Here is a 22,025-nt window from a genome sequence, read left to right as displayed (position 1 = left end):
TTTTGGCTTGGCTTTTGGAATTTCTTTTCAAAAATCTATAGTTATTCTTAAAAAAAATTTAAAATCCTAAACTATTGACAAAAAAAAGTTCAAAAATTCATAGCTATTCTCAAAAAATTAAGTTTTTTTTAAATATTAAATTTTCCATTTTCATTTTCCAAGAATACCCCCTTGGTGGCATAGAAGCCAAGATTACCCGAGCCCTACTCTTAATATTAAAAATGCAGGGGCAGTAACATTTATTCCATTCTCTACCCAATATTAAAAACGTTTCTTACGTCCTTGCTTGGATAGTAATTTTATCATTAGACCAGTCATTACACAGGCACTACTATTCGTCGGGTACCTATGGAAATAAAGGCATACATACCTATACATATATAACAGTTGCTCAATCACGCACATCAAATCTCATTTAATTAATAGTTAAGTACATTTCTGTGAGTAATTTTGCCCGAAAGCGACTAAAGTATTTTACTGTGTATGTATATTTTATTTACTTTTGAGAATTGCATTTATAAAAATATCCATATATACGTAGGTATTTATAGAATTATGTATTATTAAGATTGTTTGAAATACATACAAAGTATTTGTACGAACAAACAAAAACGTTGTTATCATCTTTTGAAATGTAAATATAATTTTTGTTTTTTTGTTTTGCAAAATATACATATATTAATGATGAGAGGCTTTACATTGATTATATTTATACTTACGAGTTCATATCTATTAACATTTTATTTTATTCTGTCTTGAATTTTTGCTTCAATCATTTATTTTTGTGACATATTCATTTCCTAGGCATTTTTTGCCACATATACCTAGAAGAATGTAGAACAACATATCATCAATGTTCTTGGCTTTTTCAGCTTAGTATTTGTATAAATACCCCTTAAGAGGAAGTACTTTAAAACGAGTGAAGACTGTTTGTAGTTGGCAATCTGAGCAGTGTTATTTTTTATGCTAGTATCTTTACTCTTACAATTGTATTAAATATGACTTGGCTGTATCCTAAAAAAGAAACTGAAAAATGAATTGGTAACCCTGACAACTTGAGAATGTTTAGAAGAATAGCAGCTTAACTGTCATTACGTTTGATTAGATGAGCTGCTACCTGCTATAGGAGAAAGGAAAGTTTTCAATTTCGATCTTTAATTTTACTCTAAATCCAGCCTAGAATTTACATATACGAGGGCGGTCTGAAAAGTTTCTGTCCTAAAAAAGATACCAGATATTTTGTCTGATTTTCTCATTCTTTTTTCAATCTCCTTCTAATTCTACATACTTCTCCAAAGCAAGCGATTCTTCGTATAATAATTTCATCATTATTTTTTTTTTTTTTTTTTTTTTTTTTTACAAACAGTTTGGATATGCTCAACTTGAACACAGTCATACAACATTTAAGTCAAGGCAGGTTTATCTGTGAAAAATAAAATGAAGCATGGAGTTATAGACCGATGAAATAATCACACATGTAGCTTAGCTTGTTTTTAGATTATTTTCCCTCTTGAAGCAATGGAGTACAAAATGACGTTGACCTTTTTCCCCCTTTTATTTCAACCAATCACTCTTTTTATATTTACCTCATGTGGGAAATGAAATTCCACATAATTATTCCAGGTCTTGGATATAGGTCAAACGTTATTACTAACCTGTTTTTTAGTGTTACAAATATATATATATAACATATAGAGAGACTTTGATCTATTTCACTTGAATCCAATGGCTCCTTAGACCAGAAGGGTTGAAGAATCAATATTTGAGACTTTGTTGTTGTTTTTTTAGATTACTTGATTTTTTTTTTTTTATTGCATTAGTGTATAAAATTGGTTGTTTAATATTATATATTTACATACACTACATATAATAGGAAACTATGTATGAAATTATTTTTCGCTATGAATTAAATAATTATTAATATATGAAATAAGATATAAGGCTAATTGTTTATTGATTATTTTGAGTAAGACATTTGTTATCCAATATGTTCTAACATATCTACGTAAGTGGAGTGAGTCTGTCTCTCTCTCTCTCATGTCATTAGGAGCCATATACATAGTATAATAGCAAGTGTTTTGCATTTTTGCTCCCCCCCCTCTCACATGTCTGCATTTACCAAAATGTTTACCAAATTATATACATTTTTATAAATCCCTCTCCTCAAAACTATAAGCCAAGTTGTTGTTTTTTTCTCCATTCAAGTTGTCACTTTTATAATACCAGAGATGACGTTACTTTCTGTCTTTTCCCCTCATGACGTATACAACTTTTTATTGCCTTAATTCAGTTAAATGGAGGTTGCACAGTTAGCTCTATATTTGTATTCATGTATACACTAGGCTCATAGGGGACAAAAAGAGTATTTGCGAAGTCAACTGTATTTGAAAAAATATTGATGTAGTCTAGGTTTACCACTTTGTTCATTTCGAACTCTTAAAGTAAGTACATTCTCTTGGTTGCGTACGAACATTACATATAGTCTACATACAATAAAAGAATACTTGTACTTTCGTGTAAGCTGTCGATTTTTCTCTTTATTATAAGAGTTGACTGGTTGAGATCGAATTAATTCTTATTAAGCTGCAAATAATTTCTAACAATTATAAAGTAAGGAAGAATTGCCCGACTACTACAAACGGACTTTGAGCCTTTTCCCCCTTGTTTCTTTTTAAATGAAAGGCTACGAGATACAATAATATTGGTTACTTAAATATGGGCCTACAAATAAATACGTCACTGTCCACTATCGAGTATTGTCCCTTTTTGGGAGTAATTTTTTTAATTACATATACTCGGCTTTTGGAGGGTATCGGAAAAACGCCCAAAAACCTTTGGTAGTGGGCTTTTAGTGTAAAGAGGTGCCCATGATATGTATAAAGAACGTATACGGGGTTAAATGACTTTAAATATTATTTTTTTCCTTTCTTTTTATATATATTTTCTTCAAATTAACCATTTTATTAACTCAAATTAGTTAAAAGTGAAAATTGTTTGTGTTGAACTAGTCATACATATATTTATTTGATGAAGATGAAATAAACTAGTTTGGTTGTTATTGTTTTTTTATAGATTAAAACCTTACAATGATAAGATTACAATATTTTGTTTATAGTTTTAAAATTTGGTTTGAGTTATAGAGGCTAATTTATTCTGTTGTTGTTTAAAAAAATGTTTAATTGTGACACACTAAAATAATATTTTTTTTTTTTTTTATTAGGGGTCGAAATGATAGAACGCCGTCACGGGATCCTGGTTCATTTAATCCAACTACTGCTTCATATAGTCGACCCAACCTAACAGGTTTGTTGTTATATATGTATTCTGTATTAATAGGAGGCTTTCCGAATGCTAGCAGCACTTTGATGATCCATCAAATTAAGAAACTTATGGAAAACATTTCTTTCTATTTCTATTGCGCTTATTTACGCAATAAAAATGTAACATATTACGTATTGGTGTTACTAAATTAAATTCAGGGGTTAATTATCACACCAAGTTAATTAAATATTGACTAATCAAATTTACGTCATAAGTAAATAAAATGGAATTGAAATTTGGACTATTCCTTTGACATGTTATATTATAAACTTCTTAAAAATATTTTCTTATTGTTTTGAAATAGCTTTTAAGAGTATTATAAAACAAGTGACGCAACGGCGCAGTTGAGCGGTAAGACTTTCTTTGTAAGATGTCACTATTGAATACATACATAACTAGATCATTTTTACTCGTGACTTATGCAAATTTATTATTCTCTTTTTTCATATTACAATTAAAATATTGAACTCATAGAGTATTTATCTATAGAGGAATTCTTAGCAGTCTCAGTGCCCTAGTGGGAAAAAAAGTTGACTAGTAGCAAACAAAGTTTATATAGAAACAGATTACGCGGTTGTCGTTTTATCACTTTTTACTACTGACGTCATTTTCAAATAAACAATGATGGATTTTGAAGGATGAGAGAATTTTATTAGTAATTAGTAATAAATCTAATAGATTGAGGGGGAAAATGTACTTACATGCTACTCTATACAAGGAATGTGCACTCTTTTATTATTATTACTTTTTTTTACAAACTAAAGGCTATGTTTTCTTTTAAAACAATCGTGTTATAAATGGTTAAAGGAATTAAAATATTGTTATACTGGAGGTCCCAGCATTCAAAGACTACGGATTTTGCGTAACGCGGTATTCAGAATTATTCTGACCCCCCCCCCCTCTCTCTCTATATTGTTGTTTTTTATATTATGCTAATAAATTATAAAAGACTATATATTGAGGTATTTGTAGTTCTTGGTGAGTTTCTTCATACTATGCTTATATATTCATATATATATATATATGCGTATAATTTTGCAAAGGGGGTGGGAGAATTGGACTTCAAGTATTTTATCTGATGCATAGATTAGTTAGGTTCTGATGATTTAAATTTAGTATTAAAATGACCCGATTAAAAAGCAAGTACATACCCAATCAATTTTAAAATTATTTTACATGTAACTTGTACGGTGTATATTATTTTAAATAATTTATGATTAATAAAAGCTTTTTATTTTCCTAACCATACTTAAAAAAAGTATAAAGTGGACGTTTAAAAATAATTATCCCATTTTAGGGATGGTAGTATGAAAAAAGTCCCGGTACAACCCGAATATTTCTTGTTCTCAAAAACTGGGATAAGTGGTATATATTCATTATTATTTTGATCACATTAAATTAATAGATCAAACCAAATAAAATGTATTGAAATGGCATAGCTCAATAGACAACGCGCTCAGTAGAAATTTGTCTCTTGAACTCAATGTACCTATGTTCGCACCCCAGTTGTTCCTGTAGAAAGAAATAAACTTCATGCATAGGCACTTCAAATTAGATTCCTATGTCAGTTGGAGTTAATTTATACTACTATAATGTTTATTTATCTTTATTCAGTGTAACTCCATCTCACCAATTAGAGGACCATTTGAAAATATTTAGAATGTTTATTTATGATTTTTATTTTCGCATTCCCTCTGATTTATTTTTATTTATTCATAAATACTTTAGTGAAATAAAACCCAGAATGAAAAAAAATCTTGTATTCCTTAAGCATTACACGATTGATTTAAATTCAATTCCCTCTTTCATTTCATAACTATTATACTTAAAGAAAATACCTCTTAGTTGTTCAAAAATAGGAAGGATAAAAAAAAATTGCACATTCCATGTAAAAAGTATTTTTTGTTTAGCCACATTTGTACTATTGATCAGAAAGTCATATAAAGCTATGTACACTGAACTTATTTATATGAATTTTTTTTAGATGATGCTTTTGTACGAACGGCCATGGAAACCTTAGAAGAACTGGATTGGTGTATGGATCAGTTAGAGTCGATGCAGACACATCGATCCGTGTCGGATATGGCATCCAATAAGGTAAATAATACCAAATGATTATGTATCGCTTGATTGTAGAGGGGGGAGGTTCGGAGAAATACGGAATGAAAGTAATTTCATGGTTGGGTAAATACAATCTACTTTTTATAAAATGTAGACAGAGGAAGGAATGGAAAGAAAAAGAAGAAAGAAAAAACCTTTATTCAAATTGATGAAAATATTAAATTTTGTATTCGTAATGATATTTTGCAGTTTTTGTTATTGAGAAGATTTTATTCAGAGTATATACATTTATTGTGTATTCACTGTAGAGCAATAGTTCTGAGACTGTCATACATGTACCGCTCATGCTACAGTAGGTCGGTTTAATGAGTTTTTTCTCCAGTCACTCTTTCGATTGGGGACCCTGTGCTGCATATATATATATATACATATCAGTATATATATTAAATTATTTAACTGTATACATTGACAATGATTTTTTTCTTAAAACAAAGCCCAATAACTTTCTATAAAAATATATTATTAAAAAGGCTGTTTGAGAAAATAATATTTACAAAATGATCATTTGGGATTTTTTAATATTTTTTAGCAAATATTTATAAGTATTAGATATACAAAATAAGAATAAACACATAAAAGGAAATTTTCGTTTGTATAATAGCATTATAGCTAATCAGTAATTTCCTTCAAAATACCTAAAAGACCAAAACAATTAAACTATTACAAACTAATAAATATAAAACTTCACATTTTCCCATATACACAATATAATATTTTTTAAACTTAGTGTACCTTGCAAAACAACTCGAATAAATAAAAAAAGAAAATAAATTGACAACACAATCCCTATTTCCTTTCTAATATTTCTTATATCACGGAATAATCAGCATAAGAGTACTTTCATACCGAAGTGATATCGATGGATACAATTTAATAAATTCGGGGGCATAATTGCACAATGAGTCTTGGGGTTGGGGAATCATCAGGGTTACAGTGGTATATCTAGCTGCAGTCGATAACAAGATATTTCTCATATTTCTTCCGTCAATCACACTGTCACCTGTGAGCTATTGAGCAATAAACGCTTTACAGCTACTGATAGTCTCACCCATTAATTTTTCCTCATCTGAACTCAGCTTCCTGTTAGACGCAATACCAAAAAGCACAAACGCTTCCCAATATCTTGGCTCAAAATCTACAATATACTCGGGATTGAGATTTATAAAATCTTTTATAATTTTCAAAAATGAACTGCAAACAAAAGTGTGCTTGATATCCTTATATATTCGTCCACATTCTTTACAATATTGAGAAAAACTAATCAAACGAGTCGATAGCTGAAATATGGAGGTGAATTTCCGGCACCATTGATACCTTTGAATGAACGCATAATCCTCTTGTCCATGTTTGAGGAAGATCCAAGTTCAATTATATATTCCTAAGTGATAAGATATGCAACAGTAGATTTCAAAACTTCAGAACTAAACTTTAGATACCAAGAAGTAAGAGGAATCTCTTATCTACTGATCTCTGAGTAGTCAATCTTCCGGTACTAAGAATCGATTTGTGATCCATACAATGAAAGCTAAGAATGTCTTCGTTAATGGCTATCGTTTCCAGCTCTCTTGAATGTTTTTGTAGGCTCTGATTCCTTGTTTGCAATTTGGTGGAAGACATATATTGTGCTATTGGAATCAAAGATTGGTGATTTACTCCATATAATTCTTTGCACAGATGCCCAGTCCATAGAGTGCATTGCTACTGCATCGTTTAATTTTTAGTTGTATAAGTCTACCCTCTTTTGTAAGTTAAATCTTGGGAGCTTGAGAGTTTTGCTTCACAAAGTTAGATAAAAAATGTAGATTTCTCTCTTATTCTATTAAGAAAATATTTATGCACTCGTCTACTTAACATCCTCCAATTATGGGAGGTGCATTGCACCATTGACCAATAGTTAGAATGGTAGTCTTTTCCATTGATTTTCATCCGGAAATAGAGATTTAAATTTATCAAAATAAGAGAGTAAAATCTCGATTCTTTAAATTACTTGTCGGTCCGAATTTCTCTCTACCATCAGAGTAAGGTCATCTGCATAAAGATCCTTGAAATGTCTTTTACTTCCTAAGGAAACACCAAAGTCTCCATAAATCATCATATGTGTATAACTTAATTGTTACATTCTAACCACAAACTGTAACGGAGATATGATATTCTTCGAATTGGTAGTACACTTTTTTAGTAGAAGAGCGTGAGCAAGATCGATCCTTGATGACTGCTTCCTATTTCTCCAAGAAAAATATCATTCTCATTATTTAATTTTTTTATAACGTCATCTAGATTCAGTTCATGAATTAATTTTCAGAGCACAGTAGTATATGGATTTACATAGGGTATTTTATCAATATCAACATTGAATTCGGTGATTTTTAATATATTTTTAGCAAAATAAATATAATTTTGAAAAAGATCAGAAAGAAAAGGGCTCAAACATTTAACTTTTCCCCATATGGTATGTGGAGGAGTAACCATATGATCAGTTTGGCTAAATTGCGGCCGGCGAGAGTAAGAAGTATCTCTGAGAGAATGTCATAAAAATATCTCAGCTTTGATAGACAACAAGTTAGATAAGTTAGAATTTTCAAAATAGGACGGAATAATTAATAAAAAAACTCGTCCATTTCTAAGAACAAAAATGTGTTGTTGATTTTTTGAAAATAGTCAAAATCAAAGATTTCCTTTTTTATTTTAAATACAAATTTCTGATCTTTTGATTAGAAATAGAGAATTTTATGTTTAATTATTAAGAATCCTCAATATGATATCCCTTAGATTAAATTTCTATTTATTTATTTTTAAACATGTTGTTTAGCACTTTTTTCGATGACGCAATAAGTGTGCTACACAACTGCAAGGCCATATGTAATAAACTTGCATTTTGTTGTTGAATAAACCATTGATTATATATTTACAATTCCCTCCATGAATTTTTTTTCACCCAAACAATTTTCAAACTAGTCGAATAGAAATATGATAACTGACGTTATAAAATGAATATTAATGGTGCTTGGATATCTTGATAATATGTTCTCAGGTGTAAAAGAGTTTGAGAACCACTGCTGCAGAATATGCAAACAATTACATATTATGTATTCAGCATTCTTTAGTAGTAGTCCCTTTGATCTTTTTACTCGTCCATTATACGTGCTAGAGCTTTGATCCATACATAGTGTAAACCTTTTTAAAAAATATGAACAAATTTGATTAAAATACCTAGTCCTCATCAAAAGTAATATCATGGTAAATAAAGGGAAATTGATAACTGAGACATTTGTTTACTATTAATTAGAGCCACCATTCTTGTTAAGGGATGTGCCCAAAAAATTGTATAGGGTACATATATCACATTTACATCAGCTGCTTTTTATTAAGTAAGAAGATTGTTACTGGACTTTTCTCTAGGGGGGGGGGGCTGACGAAATGTTTTTAAGCCATATTTTTCTAGAAAATACAATTTATAATAAAATTGACAACACTGAATGTTATTAACTTTCTGACTCAAAAAAATCCGAATTTTGAGAACAAACTTTAATTTTTGAACAAAAACGCTGTCCTTTCGACAAATTAGAGAGAGAAAAAAATCCCATGTGGTTGAGGTAGTACTCCTCTCGTAATCATGGGTCTAGTTATATAATCTAAGACAATCATCCCGTCCCTATGATGCCCTTCCACTAATGTCAGAAAGTCTTTTTATTTCATGTAGTTTTTGTCATACTTGTTACAGGGTGTACCACTTAATAGAATATGATGATCCCCAAGTTTAACATCAAACTGAATATAAAATTGCGGAGGATGAACCTATTCAGAACGCTATTCACCTACAACTAGAGAGAATTTGTGTAGTACCACAGTTTGAGAACCACTGGTCTAATTGCTATAAAATGAGTTTTTTACGTATCTTCCAATACTGACATGCAGAATAATAAGTTCACATCAAAACGAAGGATATTCAATTGGTTTTTGAAAAATAGTTTATCATTATTCTTAATTAACCCTTAATTTAATAATAATACAGATATTCATATAAGCATTGGATATTAAAGTTTTTAAGCAAGTGCAAGTGTATGGAGTGAGTGTTTATTTTTGTAATCTACAGTTTTTAATTTTCTTAATCCCATTGCCCTTAATAGCACGAAGTCTAAGTTATTTTCAGATATATTTCCGTGACTACTAGAGCAGGCTGACTAAATTATTTTTCTCAAACTTATAAAGAAATTTGTAGAAATTAATTTTTTCACAATTTAAAATTTACAATATTAATTATTGTCTGTTTTTTTTTGGTTTTTTGTCTCTTTAAGAAAAAAATATGTTTTAAAAAAAACATTATGTCAAAATTTGTTAAGGGGTTTTCATGGACCCGAACAAATGTTAGTAACGTTTCTGGTAATCCCGCACTTTTTTTCAATATAACGGAGATTTAGTGTTGATGATGTCACTGGTTAATATCTAGAATGGCTTTATAGAGCAAACTTTGTTCATAGGACGGCTTTTGCGTCCGATTTAAAGTTTTTAAGATTTGGGACGTAATATATTCCTAGTGTTAAAAATACAAAGTATATATTTTTAAGTTTGCTTGAACCTCATAACCCATCACGAATGATTTTGCTTCTCTTTATCAAATGGGGTGAATCACCGAACATGCATATAAGGATATATAGAGCATTAATAATTACATGTACATATTAATTTGTAAAAAGTCTTTTAAGCAAAAATGTTGACTTTTAGACGAAATGCGCAAGTTGAATTATTCCAAAAATTCTTTTTTTGAACTACTTTCACATATTTTTCTGCGTCCTTTATTTCCTTTGTTGTTTATCATTATTTATTATATTCGTACATAGTTTGATGTTTGTGATTTACTTAGTGCATATTGATTACTACGATTCATTCATAAAAATAAATAAAAAAGAATCTGATATGTGTACACAAAGGGAAGCTTTCTTAAAAATGAGTCTAAATTACATTTGTATTCTTGAACGAATAAGTATTGTTTATTTTTACAAACAAATGGTTCTGATGAATCCTTTGGAAGTACAGAAATGTCCACTTAAATGTCCCTAAGTCATAATGAATAAGGATATGATATGTGATTATAATTGTAAGACCATATATGAGTTAAAAAAAGTAACATAAAGCAAAAAAATAACATTTGGAACGTTATTTTGCATTTATGAAGTTTTAAAAATTATTTATCTAGCTCAAAAATTTGAGACAATTTTCATATTTGTCTAGCTCAGGAATTGGAGTTGTTATATTTGTTTTATTTAACGAAGCTGAAGGAATAATATTATATAGTACGGTTTTTATTGCGTCAGTACAGTCTGGTCCATGACTAGAGGCTATGGGAGAATAGAGTACAGAATACTTTTTTTGTCAAATTATAAATACACTTTTCAGTAAGTGAGTCAATCAAAATATTTTACATTACATTTTTCAAAAATTGTAGATTTAAAGTTCTAGGGAACCAGTCTTTGTTTTACTTAGAGTAGAATTGAAGATCTACATTGGCTTAATTCCTGCATATATCTATCTAGATATGATGTGGAATTTTACGGGTGTCCGCAAGATTATATATATACATTTTATTTTATTTAGGTGGGTCTTGGTGTTGTCTTTTTTTGCAAAAAAAGACAAATATTAAATCTTTTTCTCAAAAGTTTTTAAAAATTATCTTTTAAATATTCAATTTATGTGTAAAAAATTTCAAAAATCCTAACCTTTCTCAAAAAATTAAATTTTTCGAAGAAAATTTCAAAAATCCAAACCTCTTCAAAAAAAAAAATTAAACAATTAAATTTTAAATATTAAATTATGTGGAAAAAAAGTTCAAAATCTATAGTTATTCTCAGAAAATTATTTTTTTTCCAAAAAAAAATATGGAAAAATTAAATCAAATTTCAAATAATAACATTTTTGAAAAAATTAATCAAATATTGAATTTTCTAGTAAGAAGCAAAATGTCCTTGATTACAACCCACCCCCTGCAGACACCCCTGGATTTGGGTTTATTTTTAGCTGCTAACAGCTAATCTAATGAAACTTCATGACATCTCAGCTGCTCTCCACGAAAACGTTCTTCAAATTGTTAGGGTTGCCATGTTAATTTTTGATGGTTTTTTTTACATACGATTTACAACCCTTTTGACCTGTTGCTATGAAAATAAATATTTCATTAGGTCAGGGATGACTAAAATAACTTCGAGATTGAACTAATTATTTTGTGTTCTTTAATCTGTAGAACATTCTTTTATATATAAGTAAATTTGCCAACATATTTTTGCGTAGATAAGTATGTATGAGGGGGGAAGAATTGATTTTCAGCCGTATGTAGGTACACATTATATTAGCTATTATGAAAATATGTAGAATTGCATCATGAAGCTACGAGTAGCATGTTATATTTATAAGTTGGCAATGTACGTGTGATTTTAAATGAATCAACTATGTAAAGCATAGCATTGAGTTTTGAGGCGATTGGCGTTTGAGTTTTTAAGCATCGCGTCAGGCAAAGAAAAATATTTTTTCATTGAATACTAAGAGAGTTAGTTAGTTATTAATCAAATAATGGGGGTAATTTTAGAAAATACGAGGGTGATCTGAAAAGTGTCCGATCTCCACATGAAAAAGGCAGAACTCTTAAATAAAAGCTAGTCACATGTATCTAGCATGTGTTGACAGTTAATCACTAAAGTTTCAGCCATTTTGGAGACCCAGTTGTTATGTAACTGTCGTATGAGTGAGTTGATCTGAGGATTTTTCGTAATAAGGGACTATGTTGAAAAATACAAATTCAGATTTTTTTTGCACAAAAACACAATTTAATGACTGTTACATAACAACTACACGTCCAAAAAAGACTGAAACTTTGGGGAGTAACTGTCAACAGATGCTAGATAGATGCAACTACCTTTTATTTTCGACTGATGTCATCTTCATGTTGAGGTCGGAAACGTTTCAGACCACCCACTTATACTTTTGCATTCTACATAGAAAATTATTTTAAAATATTGTATGTACGTACATATAATAATCACAATAAAGATAAATTAAACTAATTTAGGCTGCCATATTATAAGGTTATAAACATATTATCCGCAGGACCACTACAAATTACATTACTTCTTTGAAACACAATCTATTCATCAATAGAAAAGACTAAGTATGGGAATATTCTATAAATTGCGGTGAGCTTATGTTTTTAAAAATATATTTTGGATTTGGAGCTAAAGCATGAAACTAAGTAGCAGATCGAAGGGTTACGTCATTATTAGCGGAAAAAATATATATTGCTCAAAATATAATTTTATTTTCTGGAAGAGTTATTATTATTTCAAGTATTTTGGAGACTCATTTCCTGTTCTCTCCTGAATGAGTCGAGTACTATACTGTTTCTACTTTTATTTACTTCATTATTTCGTTGTTCATATACTTTTTGCTTGAACAATTATGATTCCAAATGATTTTCACATACAGAATCGTCAGTAGGTTTTTAATTAAGAAGATATTTAAGCTTTGATTTCCATTTTTTTCTCTTTGCGACTTTTTTTTTGGATTTTAAAAAAGCCAACATTTCCTTGAAGCTTTTGGAAATTTGACTCAATTCTATTTTTGTATTCTCGGTCACTACAATGACCAATTATTTTGGAGTAATTTGTATCAAATTTGCTTCAAATTAATATGTAAATATAAAATATTTAATACAAGAATAAATTATATACGTATTATTACTTATTCACACTTACTAGTACTACGTAGTACGTACAATAAATAAATGAGTGACGTCATAGAAAAGCGACATCTTGCGAAGAATATTACGACAAATATTGACCATACTATTTCTTCGGGCTAACGTGCTCAAATGCGCTACTTGGTTTAATGCTTTATTTGAAGTAGGATTAATTATTCCTCCCTATTTTGAAAATTCCAACGTGCCAATTAGCAGTGGGCACTATAGTTTAGAGTAATCTATGGCAGGAGATATGTCGTCTCCTAAAGTTAACATATTTTTATGACATTCTCTTTTTGTAATTTTTAAAATATTTCCATCCCTAGAATTTGATTCTTTAGAGAACCAAACTGGAGATGAGGTTAATCTAAACTCGGAGTATTCATAGTTTCGATCATTCAACTTTGAGTTTCGCTGCGTTTTTCAAAAAATAGTTCTTGCGATTTCCATTATTTTTCAAAAAACTGTCGATTTTAGTAAAGTTGAGTTTTTTTCGAGTTTGAGTAATTCTCGAATCCAACACTACTAACTATTTATCTATGTACCTCCTCTATGAATAAATCTACATAGTATTTATATAATTAATATTTTTATTACTGCATATTTTACGTATAAAATCTCTATAAGGAATGTGGCAAAGATTCAAGAAATTAAGGAGCAAAAACAAAAATCTACTTTTTTGCTTTTGACTCTGTCAAAAAACAAATATTAAAATAAAAAAAAATACACATTTTAGTGTATACTTAAATCATTTTATAATTATGAACTCTTGAGATTTCATTTATGTACGAATATTTTAATCTGGAATATATTTTTTTAAATAATTTAATATACATACATACACCCCAATATTTTAGAGACAAATTTTGGTCAGTTATATCCTACATATTCAAATTTTTGGGATGAGTTGAGATACTTAAAAATCTTAACTATAGTCTAAAACCTGCATTTGATTTATGAATATAAATTTGGTACGATATGGGCCCTTTGAATAAAACCTATTGATTTATAATTCTTTCAATTTGACAAAGTCCATTTTTGCTACCTTATGTGCAATTGTGGGTGTCAATACCAGGTATGCGTCTATGAAATGAGACATTAAAAAAAAATTGAACGTTTATTGTGAAAAAATGATTACAAATTTAATTTTCAAAGTATGCACCATCGCTAGCCACACATTTTCCCCATTTTTCAGGCAATTTAGGGATGCCTTTCCAAAAAAAAATCGTCTTTGGCTGCAAACCAGCCATAGATCCATTTGTTGGCTTCATCGTGAGAATCGAAGTGTAAATCATTGAGTGCGGGGCCATCGATGTAAACAAGTGATAATTTGAGCAAGAGGTTCCATGTTGTACGATTCAATAAGCTGGTGGGTGGCTATTGAGTGATGCAATGGTGCGTTGCCATCGAGGAAAATTACCTTGTGTTGCCTGGCTTCATATTTTGGGCAGTTTTGGCGGATCACATGGTTCAAATCGACCAATTGTTGTCTAATATCGGACGTGGACATCATCCCTACATATTATCAATCATATAGAATAATGATCATTACTTTTATTGAGAATATATATGTATTGGTGGAAATACAAGTAATCTCTAAAGCATTCCAAAATAAAATAAAAACATAATGACGACAACTACTTTTTGTGATACTCTCATGTGTGAGGACACACATAATAATATTGACATAATATTTGTTATTACCATGTGATTGGTATTTAATATTGTAAGCAAGACAGCATTTTTAATTTCGTTGTTATCAAGATTTTTATAGGTAATTATTAGACAATAGGTACATGTATTAAAAATCGGTTTGAGACCGATGTTTTTTAGTTTGGTGGAATTTGATTTTTTCCAGACCAATAGCCCCCCCCCCACCCTTTAATTAAGGAATTTATTGCTTATTAATAGAACTTTTTTTGATCAGAATGAAAATGTAATTTTTTAGAAACATTATTTTTCTTAAAAAAAAGGTCATTCGGAAAAATTATGCAGCAGATTAAAAAATTTGAAATTTTTTTCCAACAAATTTTATTTCTTGTATAAATAGTTGTGAATTTTTGAAATATTTAATTTTCTTTGAATAACTATGGATTTTTGAATTATTTTTTTTAATAGCTGTGGATTTTTGAATTTTTTTATCCAAAAAAATTAAATTTTCTTTTAATAGCTATGGTTTTTTGAAATTTTTTTTCCAAAAATATCTAAAAAGGAAGATAATCCTGGACATGTCCAAGGTATCAAACCAATCTTGGATGTCAATCAAACTCAACATTAGGAAATACATACATCTTTGTAAATAGGATTCCAGAAATTATTTAGTCTGAGAGAGGTTAAAATTGTGAAATAAATATAATTGAGTGTAAACATATTTTGGATATTTTTTTTTACGAAGTACTTTAATAATTTGGTCGAACATGTCTGTTATTAATTATTTGTACCCAAAAACCGGGATTTTAATGAATTTATAGAAAATTCCAAGACCCCATAAGCACAACATAGAACGAGGGCAAGTCCAGATAAAAAACTACAGTTGGGCGCGATAAGTTATAGAGATATGTTGTATACAAGATAGGATTTTAACCAAGTCTTTATTTTTAGAAACAAAATGATTGTAGATGTTGAAATACAAATAAACATTTTGAATAAGTGATTTATAAGGTATGATTTGTTATGTAGATAATAGGATGATTGATATTCTAAACATTAGATCTTTGAAATATTAATGGATTAATCTTTGACTTTTCCTATAAAAATTACTATATCCTAAATATTCTGTAGCACATTATAATGTTCGCAATTTCATTATCCATTTTCTATGTATGAATAGATGCGCAATTTTCAATTAGTAGAAAGTCAAAACTTGTACACATATATAAATTTATAATATTAGGACTAGACGATATATTAGAAGAAATAAAGTTAAGTGACATCATCAAGGACCAAACTTTATCAGTTTTAAGACTGATATGCAGGATTGAACTGGACCCGAGGACTACTGAAGCCTTCAGTCTTAAATAAGGGCTGACACAAAACTACTTATAAACAGTTAATTTTGTAGTAAATGTTCTTAAAAGACATAGAAGCTACTTCTATACTGTTTTTAAAATTAAATAATATTTCCTTATTCTAAATTCATTTAGTAATTTTTTTTTCTTTAATTAATCTTTAAAAATATGATTTACTAATATAAAAAAAAACAAAGCATAAATCCATAATAATCAAGAATTTAAAAGCTTTGTCTAATCAAGTGTCAATTTTTGTTTGTAAAATATGAACTTATCAACATTGTCTGCTTATAGGCACGATCTATTTCCAGTCACAATATCGCCAGCTGTTAAAAATATCATTTTACTTACTCCATCTATTTTATTATTCTATAAAGATTATTGTTCCTTTAATGTTGACTTAATAATGGTTCGAAATTACAACTTTTACTTGACAAATATGACACATGGGCTAAAAAATTCAGGGTTTCACACATAAATGGCGCTTTTTTTTTAATTTACCTCATTTTCAGTTTGTAACAATCTTCAAAACGATATGTTATTTAGTTTGTTAGTTATTATGCTGAAGATGACGTTTATTTTTTTATTTCTAAAACAATGGATCAAAAATAAAAAATTTAATTTTACACTCCTAGAAATACCGTTCAAGCTAAACAGTGCTTATGGTGACTCCCCTCTATAAAAATAATATAAATAATTATAATTTAAAAAAAAAAACAATTACAAGGAAACAGATTAGACTCAAATTTAGTTTGTGGTACTATTGATAGTGAACCTGGACATAAATAAAATTTTGGATATATAACTCAATTCAACTTTGATTTTTACAGTTTTATAGATGAATGAATGTGTTTGATTAGCGATATCTTGTCAAAAAATTCAATGTTAGCCTAACTATTTAAAAAGCTATAAAATACCAAAACCAAAAACTTGTTATTTTTTTTTTTTTTTTTTTTGTGAAGCTATGACCTTAGCTTTTGACCTTAATTTTTGTCAAGGTTATTGGTTGTTGATTTTCTTTGGTATTTGTATAACAATCTAAAACAAGGGTCACCAACCTTTTAAAATCTGATGGCTAACTTAAGATTCCCAAAAGGCTTGATGGCTACCAGCTTAAAAAATATATTTAAACGAATTATGAAATCAAAAGCGTACAATATTTTTAGAACTAGTCGATTGTGCAAAAAATAAAATTAAATAAATGAAAGTATACTTCTACTGTGTTTCAGGCTAAAAACTCCTAGAAAGATGTAGGATCATTATAATTTTTGAAAGACCGAACTCATTTGATCATGTTTGGTCAAGTAAAATATAAAATGTAGTCTACACAAAAAAAGCAAATAAACTCGGCCATGAACTCTATTCAAAAAGAAAACAAAAATTACTTTTATAAAAAATAAATTTGATAAAAATAAACTTACCAATTTTTATAAAAGGCATTTCCTATTTCTTTGAAAAACGTGGACGTTAATTTTTGGTCCACGGTTTCAGATTGCTGTCTAGAAAAAAGTCACTTAATACAAATGGGGGGGAATTTTGGTATAGGAACGAATCTCAACACTAATGTATATTGTATACCACCTTGGTACCTTTATTGTATCTTGTAACCTTTCTTTCGAAAAGAAAAAGAAAAAAGTCTCCAAATCTGTTGGTATTTAACCAATTCCTCCAAATTATGGAATTATTATTAAATAACTGTTGCAAATTGTTCACAGCACCTTAACAAGAGTTGGTTCAAATGCAATCAATCAATGTTCAGTAGGCTGATTAGGGGAATAGAAGCAGAAACATAGACAGATGACAACAGAATAAAGTTTAAATTTGTAGGTTAGTCGATGTTTCTGCGAATATCTATAGATTATTTTTTTTCCCAAAAAATTAATATTTGAATTTTATGTGAATATCTATAGATTTTTGAAATTTAGAAAAAAATATTTTTTGTTTTGATTTTTTTTCAGAATATTTAAAAACTCCCCTCCAAACAAAAAAAAAGAATAATAATTCTGCAGACACCCCTGAAACATTAAATAATAAACTAATAGCTGTAAGATTTTATTACAGCTTAATATTGTATTGTATATAATACATATTTATTTTTCCCTGGAAATTTTCTAGGAGTGGTATCCCGGAAGCTGTTTAATTTTTAAATTACGGGATCCCGTTAGTAAATAATAAAGTGAAATTTAATTATTTATTTTTATATTTTAAGGATAAATAATATCTTTAAGCTAGTCCTATACAATATGCCTAGAGACAAGATATTCCAGAAACACTATTTTGTATGAATAAAATATTGAAAAGCACGCCCAATTTTATGACATAATAAATATAAATCTTACAAATATAAGAGAAGGAGTACTACGTATCAGTAAAGTTGATAATATTGTAGAGAAAAACGCGTGCAAGGAGAAGGGAGGAAAAATACATATGGTATTCCTGTTTAAAATACTGATGTGATTATCATCTGCCTGCTTTATTATGATTTTTGAGGGCATAACGAATGTATTTATTAGCAAAATGTTTAATGAAGATATACTACGTATAATTGACTTCGACGTTTTTTATCCGTTACAGTAGATTTGAAAACGTCACACTCCATGAAATTGTAATTCATTATGAACCTTATTCTCAGAATAATAGCTAATGAAACGACAAAGTAGAGGATTTCGAAATACATTTTAAGTTCCAAGTTTAAAATAGAAGGCTTAAATTAAATATAATCTACATACTAAAAAATATACCATCATACATTTATCTTCAATATACAAAATTAAACAATTAAAATCATATAACTATAAATAATAATAAATTATAAATACAGAATATTGAAATAATAGATTGATCCAGATAATTTTTTCTTGTTTTAACATCGGAATTCAGTTAAATATGTCATAACTTTAGGTTGCAATATACAAGCGAGACGTGGAGTTTAATCAAAAAGACCCCTCTTCTTCATGTGGAAGTTGCTATATCCAATTGTGCCCAGGATAGATATATCTCGACCGATGAGATCTAACTAATTATTAATAATAAAGTAAATGTCAAAATCATAAAATTAGACAATAAATATACTAATAAAAAAATGTTAGAAATAAATTCATCGTAAAGATTTAGAGCAAAAGCTAATTATGTAGTAATGTCCGGCGATATTACTCCTTATTAAGAGCATCAAAGAAGATTTTTACCCGTTATTTAGGTAAGCTTATATAACAACATACTATTATCATGAAGGATATACACAATTGTTAATTATAATGCAACACCCAATGTAACTACCCTCGTTGTTGTGACCATTTAAACAGTTGTTTTTGCCTTTTATGAGTTTTCTGAACACCATTTCTTGGAGCCCATCAACCACAGCTAAGCCTTAAGTGATAAAAAAGTAATATTTATTGACTATGTAATATTGGAAAACCTAATTATCATACCCAAGTCTTTAAGCGAAGAAAGTAGTCTCAGACAAACTAGTTGCAAACCATCCAAAGCTACTACCCCCATTGTTGTGACCATTTAAGCAGTTGTTTTGCCCTTTACTGAGTAGTGTATCATAATTCTTGATATGTTTAGCTAAAATAGAATCATATTTTATGGTTAGATTTAAATAAAAATTGAATACTTACTGTTCAGAGTTCCATTTCGATATTAGTAAATACTTTTTACTGATAACTTGATTGTCATTTGGTGTAGATGACTCAAAACATTTTTATATGTATTTCTATAAATGACATCAATTTGAACGTAGATGATTAGCAATGGATAAGGTTATATTACATGTAATAAGCATCGTTGTGAGATCAAAGTTAAAGTCTGACTTGATGAATTTATCGTTAACTTGATTTTATAGATGAATATCCATGCTCTTGTTATGAGATGAGGATAATGTGTGGCGTGTAATTCTAGACAGGGGACTAAAGGCACATTTATATCGACAAATCCGACAAACCATCTGTTTCTCATCCAGTAAGTATTTTCCAAATTCCTGGGCCTCCATTTTCAGAAATCCAAACAGAAGGCGACGTCATTTTGGGGATTTTATTCAGTTCTCTATCGACTATCACCATCTCATATTATATTAATATTGAATAATAAAGGCGGGAATGATAACGTTCATGATTGATAGAAGAAGATGTATATTATTTAATCAATGATGCCATAAGTAATTCTTCTTTTCTCCTCGCACGCTTTTGTATTCTTACCAAAATTATCACCCTTACGTATCACCTATCGAGACCGTTGAATATCTGATATGGGATTGCTTATTGGACCCTCAACAAACGTAACTTATTTATTTCCTTTTTGTTAGATCCGCCTGAAAAATGATGACAAATATACATTGTCTCTAAGTATCTTGGTCCTAGCCATATACATATTATCATATCTCATTTTTATCATAACCACAAATAGTATGTGGTTTGTTTTTAGAGGCCGAGGGTCCAGCTTTTTGAAATCAGTAACCCAATCCGGCACATAAAATAAATAATAATAAAATAAGTCCAAGTTTTTTTTGTGGATCATGAAGAATTAAATGTGAGATTTTCATAGAAAATAAATATATTCCGGGAATTTCCTGTAGTTGTAAAATCCCGGGAAACAGCCTCCTAAGATAAAAATCCTATTGCACACCTATATTACGTGTTATAAATAAACATTCGAGTTAGAAAACAGGTATTATGATGTTTGTTTTTGAACTGTTGACATTGGAAATTAGGATATCTTTAATCCATTGCAATTAATGATGATAAAATAATTGGCAATGAGTTGCTAGGACGACATCTTGCTTGTCATTGAAATTGTCTTAAGAAATGTATCTCTTCTTTTCTTTGAAAGTGTGGATGCTTAATAGACATAGACGTAGGAGAACATACGTTTTTTAAGGAGGGAACGTTAAGTTTGCCTGAATATCAATAATCAATAATTCCATACTTAGACCTTATTTGTTCAGGGTAGAGCAGAAAAACGTGGACTGTCAATTATTGTTTATTTTCTTATTACTATGAAAAGTTTTTGTGATTATTTTTTGATAATCTGTTTCTTCGTTCCTTTTTACATAAACAAACGATACTTATCATTTGTCATTTTATCATCATGAGCGAACAACAAGTAAAAAGGCAGAGCATTCGAGATCTACTCAATGCTGGAGTTGATGTAACGAATATTACGGACATTGTTAAATGTTCTAGGAGCCAGGTTTTTAAGTTGGTCAGGATGAAGTAAAATAGAGAAGACCTTTCCAGAATGTCTTGAAGTGGCGGACATAGTTTAAAGAGGGTCGCACATTTCTTACTAAGTTTGGAAAATAATATACAGGAGGATACCACTAAGTTAATGAATCGCCTCGCCAACGACTTCTCTGTGGCTCCTATGACCATCAGGAGGGCTATAAAGCTCAATTTGGGATTAGTTTCTTTCACACAAGGACATCTCACCACCTTCTGAGAGAGGGCATGAAAGTCAGGAGGCTCGAGAAGTGTAAGAAAATCCTCACATGGATAAAGGTAAATGGGTCAATTGTAAAGAAAAATCTCGGACAAGAAGATTTTCCCAGTTGATCAATTCCACAACTACCGGATTGACTGCAGGCTTGCGGAAACAAAAGAAGAGGTCCAAACAATGGTCCACGGCGTTGTGGCCTCTGATGGAAAGAAGATGTCTTTCTTCTTTTCCAAAGCTGGATCTAAAAACAGCTAGTATGCCTACTATAAGGTACTGAGGTACACCATTTTACCATGGCTGAACACCAACTACTCGGAGGGTAACTATGCGTAGATTCAGGACAGTGCCCATCTCACACGTCCACCAAATGTCAAAAGCTCTGCCCAGATAACATGGTTTGATTCTGGCCTAAAGAGATA

At 29.6% G+C, this 22,025-nt stretch overlaps 1 protein-coding gene across 1 annotated transcript in view; it reads left to right on the top strand.

Moving 5' to 3' along the window:
- Window positions 1–22,025, top strand: part of LOC121114791 (3',5'-cyclic-AMP phosphodiesterase, isoforms N/G) — a 308,647-nt gene that overhangs the window by 263,442 nt on the left and 23,180 nt on the right. Inside the window, exons 5-6 of the mRNA XM_071887232.1 lie at window positions 3,221–3,303; window positions 5,306–5,418. Coding sequence (XP_071743333.1) covers window positions 3,221–3,303; window positions 5,306–5,418 — 196 coding nt within the window. The remainder of the gene's footprint in view (window positions 1–3,220; window positions 3,304–5,305; window positions 5,419–22,025) is intronic.

This window comes from Lepeophtheirus salmonis, chromosome 3 (genome assembly GCF_016086655.4).
Source record: "Lepeophtheirus salmonis chromosome 3, UVic_Lsal_1.4, whole genome shotgun sequence".
Lineage (NCBI taxonomy): Eukaryota > Metazoa > Arthropoda > Copepoda > Siphonostomatoida > Caligidae > Lepeophtheirus > Lepeophtheirus salmonis.
Note: the sequence above shows the minus strand (reverse complement) of the source record. Positions and strands in the feature narration are given on the sequence as shown.